This window comes from Brassica napus, unplaced genomic scaffold, assembly GCF_020379485.1.
Source record: "Brassica napus cultivar Da-Ae unplaced genomic scaffold, Da-Ae ScsIHWf_2881;HRSCAF=3665, whole genome shotgun sequence".
Classification (NCBI taxonomy): Eukaryota; Viridiplantae; Streptophyta; class Magnoliopsida; order Brassicales; family Brassicaceae; genus Brassica; species Brassica napus.
Window position 1 is genome coordinate 50,580 of NW_026016133.1, and position 9,677 is coordinate 60,256.

At 41.8% G+C, this 9,677-nt stretch overlaps 1 protein-coding gene across 1 annotated transcript; it reads left to right on the forward strand.

Annotated features, from left to right (window-relative positions):
• The first annotated feature begins 7,048 nt into the window (after positions 1-7,048).
• LOC106451650 (RNA-binding protein Y14-like) lies at positions 7,049-8,651 on the forward strand. Its single transcript, XM_013893600.3, has 4 exons — positions 7,049-7,467; positions 7,670-7,806; positions 7,981-8,132; positions 8,362-8,651. The coding sequence occupies exons 1-4, from the start codon at positions 7,200-7,202 to the stop codon at positions 8,405-8,407; spliced, it is 603 nt and encodes a 200-aa protein (XP_013749054.1). The 5' UTR covers positions 7,049-7,199; the 3' UTR covers positions 8,408-8,651.
• Positions 8,652-9,677: the final 1,026 nt, after the last annotated feature.

The window sequence follows — 9,677 nt, forward strand, 5'->3', positions numbered from 1 at the left end:
TAATCTTAGATCTACGGTGAATCTCGGTCGGTTGGTGGTGCATGTTCTATGAGGGGGGTCTCTCGCTCGGGATCTGGTCTTATACCTGTCTCCCGGCTCTTCTCGTTGTTCTGGCGGAGCTGAGCAGCGGCGCGTGACTTCTCCTTTCGCGTGGTGTCTCATTGAAGGGCAGGTCTTGTTGTCATCTTCTCAGTAGATGCGGTGTTTCTTCATCGGTGCGCCTGTAGGCCTTGCTGGTTGCGTCTTGTGTGTTTCTGGTGGGCTTCGGCTTGGCGTGTGCCTCAGCGTTTAGGTCTCCGACGAGAAGTCATCTATGGCTAGGGTTCGGAACCTCTGCGTCGGTTACCTGCTTCTCCTCCTCTGCTCATGGCATTTTCCCTCGCGCTCGTGTTAGTTTCTTGCGTGAAGCTCATCGAGTATCTTCCGGTACCATCCTTCGGCTGTTCTTCAGCGTTCGTTTCCGGGTACCGATCGAGTCGGTCAGCTTTCTGGTTCTCAGGGACTGTCCGTGTCGAGACCCTCTTATCCGGTTGGTCATTCGGGTAGGTTGCATCTCGTGTTTTCCATGGGTTTGAACCCATCATCCCACCACCTGAACCGAGCGCCCGAGCGTCTCTGTGTTTCTTGGGATGTGTTCATCCGGCTCGTTTGTGTGGTATGGAGTGCTAAGGGGGGGGGGAGGTGCAGCTTCTTCTCACCCCTTTTTGTGCAGGTCTTTGTCGCGTGGCTTCATCGGGGCTTTGCGTCCAATAAATGCTCGATCTTGTTGATGTGGGCGTACATGGCCTCTAGCGTACCTGTCTGGTCGTGTAGGTGGATGCTCAACATGTCTTCCTCGAGCTGTTCTTGGTCGAACCAATCTTTAAGAGCAGATCATCGGAGATGCCAAAATTACCGGGTTCTGACTTTCATTATAACTGTGATTTTTCCTTTTGCAGCAAAAGGTTGTGCGGATTAGCTGAGGCTTCCGGCTTGTGGGTTCTGCAAGTTGTGTCTGTCTCTGTGTTAGTCTAATTCAAGTTGGTGTTTAGATTTTTGTTTTCTTTATTCTACTTCTTCTTGTTTTTGTATTTCTGTAAAAAATCTTGAAAATTGATAATAATATATTTATATTTTTACCAAAAAAAAAAGATCTTGTTAGATATTGTCAGCATACACATCATGTGTAGATAAGAGATGATGCGACAAATTTTTTCATTGTACACATGTACATACTGGCAGAGTTCTTGCGTGGTCGTACATCTTAATTTAGTGGGTTCTTTCTGCTCATATATTTCGAAAGAATCAAAATCAAAGAGATTAAGCACTAAACCTTAATCATTTAAAGCTATTTTGATATGCATGTTGAATATGCAAGTACCTGGATGAGCTATATATTGTCATAAGCATTGATTTGCTATAAAACTCATCATGTAAGAGAGAATACAAGCTTCCTATGGGTATGAAGTCATAGACACGAAGCTTCTCAGCTGCTAAAATAGTAGACCCTTATCTGAACCAAGTTATCATAATCCATTACACTAACCAACTCAAGCTTCTTTCTGAAATATTTGTCTAGCATCATCACATTCATTAGTCTCACCACTACAATTGTCACCACACCAAGAAATTTCTTATACACCATTCCAAACGTTGATTTGCGAAGCGTAAATAGTTTGATGTGATTCACCTGATTCTTTTCTGTGTTGGACCAAAAGATCAACGGGTTATTCAAATCAGAAGTTTGACATTTTGACTTCTCTCTTTACATTGTTTCTCTTTGTTCTCCTTCGTCATTGATGTCAGTGCTTCATTTGGAAGTTTAGTTTTGCATAGTTCGTAATATCTTCTCATCGCATGGAACACCGATGATGACCCACCTCAAAATTGATTACAATGTTGTCTACTTTAAGAATTTATTAAACACATATTATAATGCTTATAATGTTTTGGTTGGTTGTTGATGTATTACCATAGCTCCTACAGTATGCGTGGATTATTTCACTTGTTTTCCAATAACACCACTAAAGCATGCATTTATGTAGTAGCATCCTCAGTGACGTTTAAACATCGTTACCAGTTTAAGGGCCAGGCTTAGTAGATTCACCGTTTACTCTCGTCTGAAGGTCATCGTGAAGCTTATGTGGTATATTTGGTTCTTTTATCGGTTGATGTTTTGTCTGGATTATTTTGGTGGTTTCTTGGAACTAAAAATTTTCAGTATGGTGGTGTTTAGTGACATCATTTTCATTTATACTTTGTTTTCTATATTATGTGTCCGTTAATACGGCGGTTCTGGATCTAACAAACTTCTTTATTTGGAATGGAAAATAATAATTAAGATTAAAATCTAAAAGGTTAAAGACGAAAACAGGCCCATAGACAACCAAGTTGCTTTGATCTAGTGGTATAGGAGCTCCAGCTGGAGTGTCTGTCCCTGGGTTCGAGTCTTGACCACTGCGGAATTTACATATGGGCTGCAGCATCTGAGACCGAAGATCTTTACACGGTGAGCCACATAGTAACGTCCTGGCTGAAAGAATATTCTCAGATATTCTGTTTAGTTTGTAAATCTCCTGTAATATAGGAAGATCATACTCTCCTCTAACAAACTCGATTATATATGTAACTCTCACAACGATGAATAAATCAAGCAAGTCTTTAGACTACTTTCATGGTATCAGAGCACAGCTCTTTCTGATCATCATTTTTGCTTCCATATTTTTTTTTTTTCTTCTTTCTCGTTATCTTTCAACTGTCTCTTCTCTAATCTGTCAAAATGGCGAATGAAGAGAGGGCTTTTGGAGTGACGAACATCAAAACTCACATACCCTTGGTGCTCGATCTAGACGTTTTCAACTATGATGCTTGGAGGGAACTCCTTCTCACACATTGTCTCACCTTTGATGTGCTGGGTCATCTCGATGGTACATCTCAACCAACCGATGATGACGACTTGGCATGGAAGAAACGCGACGGCCTAGTCAAGATGTGGATCTATGGTACTCTAGCGAAACCCCTTTTCAAATCATCCTTCAAAACCGGTGGTACTGCCAGAGACATATGGCTGCGGATTGAAAATCAGTTCCGCAACAACAAAGACTCTAGAGCCATTCAACTTGACAACAACCTATGCACAAAGGAAATTGGTGATCAGTCTATTCATGAGTACTCGCAAGATCTCAAATCCATAGCTGATCTCCTAGAGAACGTCGACGCACCAGTGAGCGACAAAACTCTCGTTATGTACTTGCTTAATGGTCTCAACGAGAAGTTTGATCACATTATCAATGTGATAAAACATCAAAAGCCGTTCCCGACTTTTGAAGAAGCTCGCAATATGCTAGAGCTGGAGGAGACGCGTCTGAAGAAGTCCTGCAAGAGTTCCACTGCTATCAGTGACACGGCCTCTTCATCATTAGCTCTCATCGCTCAAGCACAACCGTCAAAATCAACGGACACACATCAGCGACAGCAGAGGAACAATCGTGGAAACAGGAGAGGCAACCGCAGACGAGGTCGCTTCAACAACAACCACCAACGACCCTATTACAACAACTGGAGCTACCCGCAGCAGTACTGGATGCCTCCTTACGGCAACTGGCAACAAGGACCAGCACAATGGAATCCCTTCCCCCCTGCAGGTCCATCTCAATGCTCGTTCTCTCCACAACCACAACAACAACACGAGGCAAACATGATTCAACCAACCCGCGACTTTGCGGAGGCGTTCAGCACAATGACGCTGACAGAACCAAGCGCAAACTGGTACATGGACTCGGGTGCCTCATCACATTTGGCTTCCTCTTCAGGTAACCTTCAAACTGTTAATAACTTGAGCACCGGAACCTCTGTTGTTGTTGGAAACGGATCATCAATTCCTATTTCATCCTCTGGTAACACTTTCATCACTTCGAAAACTCGTCCTTTGAACCTCAAAAACGTTCTTGTTGCTCCTGCTATTGTCAAAAATTTAATATCAGTTCGTCGGTTTACAAAAGACAATTGGTGTTCTGTCGAATTTGACCTGTTTGGTTTCTCTGTGAAGGATCTTCAGTCCAAGAAAACCATTCTCCGCAGTGATAGCTCAGGCGACTTATACTCTGTGCCCTCGGTTCTCTATACTCAACAGCACTCTGATTTTGTGACAGAATCTCCGACGATGTGGCACAAACGTCTGGCTCACGCAAATAATGACTCATTAAAGAGTTTGATCTCTTCTTCTAGCTTTTCTTGTAATAAAGACAGCATACAATTTTGTAATGCTTGTCAACTTGGCAAACAGATTAAACTTCCGTTTTCAAAATCCAATAACTCAACGTATTTACCATTCGAAATAATTCACTCCGATTTATGGACATCTCCATTACCAAGTTTGAGTGGTTTTTGATATTATATTGTGTTTTTGTATGATCTAACTCACTATCTATGGGTCTATCCAATCAGGCGTAAGAGTGAAGTGTTTTCAAAATTTATGCACTTCTCTGCTTATGTCAAAACTCAGTTTGGAGCTACCATAAAATCTCTTCAATGCGACAATGGAGGTGAATATAACAACAATAAATTTCACCAATATTTTTCTGAACATGGCATTACTTTCAGGTTCTCTTGTCCTCACACTTCTCAACAAAACGGGAAAGCTGAGAGGATGATTAGGACCATCAATAACGCCATCCGTTCTCTTCTCTTTCAAGCTCAGCTATCTCCTTCTTACTGGGCAGAGGCGGCTCATGTTGCTGTTCATATTCTTAACATTCTACCTTCTTCCTCCATTGCTCGCAAAACTCCTCATTCTCTTCTGTTTGGTAAGACCCCAACCAACTCTCACCTTCGAGTTTTTGGATGCCTCTGCTTCCCGAACATCAACCATTCCAACCTTAATAAGCTCTCACCTCGTTCCACCCCATGTCTTTTCCTCGGCTACCCAATTAGTCACAGAGGATATAGATGCATGGATCTCAAGACAAATCGAATAATCCTCTCCAGACATGTGATTTTCGATGAGTCCATATTCCCAGCTGCTCAAAAACAGTCTAACAATACCTCTCCATATGACTTTTTGGATTGCTCAGACCAACCATCTCCTCTGTTCAGAACCATTCTTCTTAATCTTGCTGCGGTGAGTGCAATACCTCCGCCAGCTCCGGCTCAAACTCAACCACTTCAGCAACCACCCACTGCTCTGCCTCCTGCCACTCGTAGTACTGTCGCACCAACACATCGCATGACAACACGGGGACAGGCAGGTATTGTTAAACCTAAAAAACATTTTTCTCTTTACACTTCCTCTCAGTCTCGCATTCCCACTTCTCACCATAAAGCTCTTCTCGATCCAAATTGGAATCCTTCTATGCATGAGGAATACGATGCTCAAATTATTAATAAGACTTGGAGGTTGGTCCCAAGACCACCAAATGCTAATATCATTAACTCTATGTGGTTGTACAAGTATAAATTTGATGCAGAAGGAAATCTAAAGCATCACAAATTACGCTTAGTAGCTAATGGGAAAACACAAGAAGAAGGAGTTGACTACGATGAGACTTTCAGCCCAGTAGTAAAGCCTGCGACCATTCGCGCCGTCCTCGACATAGCTCTCAACAACAAATGGGATATCAGACAGCTAGACGTAAAGAATGCTTTTCTACATGGCCGCATCACCGAAGACATATACATGCACCAGCCACCAGGATTTGTCAGCAAGGAGCATCCACACTATGTCTGTAAGCTAGAAAAGGCGTTGTATGGCCTAAAACAAGCCCCACGGGCTTGGAACGCACGCATCAGTCAATCTCTCGCTAACCTTGGCTTTGTCACCACTAAATCCGACGCCTCGCTATTCGTATATAGTGGCAAGGGTGAACTTGCTTATCTTTTACTGTATGTTGATGATATAATCTTGACAGGCAGCAGCAAGGCTCTCCTTGACAGAAGCCTCAAGAAGGAGTTCCCTATGACAGACATGGGACGTCTATCTTACTTCTTAGGTGTCAAGGTTGAGTACAACGATCAAGGCATGTTCCTATCTCAACGCCACTATGCAAAGGACATCATCGATCGTGCCGGCATGTCTGACTGTAAGCCCCTCTCCACACCCTCAGACGTTAACAAAAAGCTTGCTGCAGACGAAGGTCCTCGCATCCCCGACCCTACTCAATACAGAAGCCTAGCGGGCGCACTGCAATACCTCACCTTCACTAGGCCGGACATTGCCTATGCAGTTCAACAAGTGTGTCTCTTTATGCATGACCCAAGACAGATTCATCTCAATGCCCTTAAGCGCATCATACGCTACATTCAAGGAACCATAGGCCATGGACTTCAGATGTATAGATCGCACAAGAGGACATTGACAGCTTATTCGGATGCAGACTGGACTGGGTGTCCAGACACAAGAAGATCGATTTCAGGATACTGCGTTTATTTAGGAGAAAATCTCATCTCCTGGTCATCAAAAAGACAACCCACCGTATCGCGCTCGAGTGCAGAAGCGGAATACCGTGGAGTAGCTAATACAGTCGCTGATACTTGCTGGATACGCAACTTATTACTTGAACTCCACCAGCCGATAACTCGTGCCACACTGGTCTTCTGCGACAATGTTAGCTCTGTCTACTTGTGCTCCAACCCAGTAAAGCATCAGCGTACGAAACATGTGGAACTGGACATTCACTTTGTCAGAGACAGGGTCGCATTGGGCGAAGTCAAAGTCCTGCACGTTCCGTCTGCTCATCAATATGCTGACATATTTACAAAGGGCCTACCATCATCGTTGTTCACAGCCTTTCGCAACAGTTTAACCGTCAAGACATTCGACGCTTCAACTGAGAGAGGGTGAAAAAATATTCTCAGATATTCTGTTTAGTTTGTAAATCTCCTGTAATATAGGAAGATCATACTCTCCTCTAACAAACTTGATTATATATGTAACTCTCACAACGATGAATAAATCAAGCAAGTCTTTAGACTACTTTCACTGGCAGCGTCCATACTCACTTCGGTCTCTAGTTTGGACCACTTCAGTAGAGTCAGGATACTCGGTTAGCAAAAAGAAACAGGCCCATAGAGCCCAATGTACATTCCTATAACCATGACATAATATCTAAAATGTAGAAGAAGAAGCTTCCGCCCCAAACACACGAATTGTTTCTGTAGTGGAAGAAAACCGGTGAGAGATTCCATTCGATTCGATTCGATTCGATTCAGTTGCGGCGGAAGTAATGGCGAACATAGAATCCGAAGCAATCGATTTCGAGCCAGAGGAGGATGACCTCATGGACGAAGATGCTGGAGCAGCTGACGTTTCCCCACGCGCCGCTGCGCATCCGAGGCTTAGGTCAGCTATCGCCGGAGCCAACGGCGATTCGCCGGATAGGAAGACCAAAGGCCGCGGCTTTCGCGAGGAGAGAGACTCCGATCGCCACCGCCGCCTTTCCTCGCGCGATTTCGACTCCCTAGGTTCCGACGGCGGTCCTGGCCCCCAGCGATGTAACTTCTCTCTCAATCTTTTACTCTTTTGTAGTCTATAATGCGAGTTTGCTTGATTGATTGATTTGTTATAGGGTTTCGATTTGACCTAGAAACTTTGTTTATTAGATTGGTTTGGACTTAAACGTAGCTTGTGCAAGCAAGAACAAGTGTAAACTATGTTGCTTGTTGGTGGTGATATTGGTTTGGAACTGTTGTGTAGCTATTGAGGGCTGGATTATTTTGGTCACCGGAGTTCATGAGGAGGCACAAGAGGATGATCTATCGAATGCTTTTGGTGATTTTGGGGAGATTAAGAGTTTGCATCTCAATCTCGATCGCCGTACTGGTTTTGTCAAGGTATGTTGTTTGCTCCTTTTGTTCCTAGTAGTGGCTCCTGATGCTAGTTTAATAGCCTTTTTGCTTTGCTCTATTCTGATGATATTCTGTAGAGTGCAGTGTTTTGCTGTGGGACCTGTCTTAAATTTTTATTATGGATATCTTTGTAATACTTTATCTTGTATTCTTCTTTAGGGCTATGCTTTGGTAGAATATGAGAAGAGTGAAGAAGCACAGAATGCTATCAAAGCTATGAATGGTGCTGAGCTTCTTACACAGAATGTCACCGTTGACTGGGCCTTCAGCAGTGGACCCAATGCTGGATCTTACAGGAGAAAGAACTTGAGGTTTGTATCCTCTTCTCTTTTCTCATAACCAAGTTGTACTACCTGTTTCCTGTTCTGGTGAGATGATGTCGCGTGTTTACAAGTATCAAAGGTTACTAATTGAATACACATGCGAGTGAGAGTAGTCTTTTTAACTTGGAGTTATCAAATCTTTCAGTTGTTGACAAAGTATGCGACTTTTCTCAAGTCATTTGACCTTATATCGTAGAATCCTTTAATCATTGGGCAGGTCTGGGAGGTCACAACGTTCAAGAAGCCCGAGAAGACGTTTCTGATTGTATGATTTGGTTGGAGAGTTGTCTCCACATCTCTCTCAGTATCTCGGATTCTATCTCTATCTCTAAGTGTTTCAGCTCCTTATTTTTTTCTGGGTTGCATAAGTTTGGCTGTTTTGTACCTTGTGTAATCGTTATGCATTGGCATAGGGTTGTTGGCGTTTGTAACACCATGAGATATGTTTTCATGCTTCTGGTTTGGGAGAAGTTAGTTGAGTAAGAAGACGCTTTCATTTCATTATCATTACATCGTTTTCCTTAGCCGTAGGTAACATAAAGTCATCAAAAGGTTTGATGAGTAGAGTTTGTATACTTGCTTGAAAACTCTCAACAGTATGCGTGCTTTCGTGTACGAATTCAATAGTATATGTTGTGCATCAAGCAAAGCACAACAGTGTTGTCCAAAAAAAAAAAGCAACTACCACAGTTATCTATCTTCAATTGTTAAACCATATAACAATCAACAAACATTGCACAAAAATATAGAAACCACATAACAAACACAGAATGCTTTATTTCAAAATAAAACCTTAATGACAACATAGTAGTTTACCAAGAAACTAATTAAACTAATGTGTAGATGAATTTCTTTTGTACTTAGCTTTCAATTTTAATGCAAACCGTTAGATCATTAGTGCTTGTTCTCCTTTACTTATTCAAACAAAAAGTCGTACTATATTTCTGTCTCATGTAAAATAGGATTGTGCCAAAGGCGTATGGGCGTTTGTTTGATATGACCATACCTTCGATTCAGTTGAATTTTAGAATCTGGGTTTCTATCTCTTTTCTGCAAAGCTTTATTTCCCTTTTCTCTGTACCAAAAGAGTCTAAAGATTAAGCGTACTCAAACATACATCTACCAAAATTTTGTGAAAGTAGCTAATGCCGGCTGAGGAGAATGGACAAATATGCCTTATGTCCCTATGCCTAACTCCAAATCTTAAAATTAAGTATTCGATTTTATATATTTTATGTATTTTATATTATTATATTATTATTTTTAAATAATGTTAGTTGAAAGAGAGGTCCAAAGTATACATATTTTTCATTAAAACTACAAAAAATTACTAAATCTAAAAGAATCTAGAAATAAAATTTCTAATGTTAAAAAAAAATCTTTAAGATCCATGACAATGTGTAGCTGCTTTGTCTAGTACATTTTTGTCGTCTGAAAAATCAATAAAACGATACACTAATAGATCTAGTTAGTGAGTATAGATCTATAGTTTTATGTTTGTATTAGATACTAAAATTATAGTTAGAGAGGTAA

Excerpts from the sequence above, each read along its gene's own strand:
- LOC106451650 (XM_013893600.3), top strand. The coding sequence starts at position 7,200 with ATGGCGAACATAGAATCCGAAGCAATCGATTTCGAGCCAGAGGAGGAT. Across the intron at positions 7,807-7,980 it reads GCCGTACTGGTTTTGTCAAG|GGCTATGCTTTGGTAGAATA; the intron begins GTATGTTGTTTG and ends ATTCTTCTTTAG. Across the intron at positions 8,133-8,361 it reads TACAGGAGAAAGAACTTGAG|GTCTGGGAGGTCACAACGTT; the intron begins GTTTGTATCCTC and ends ATCATTGGGCAG.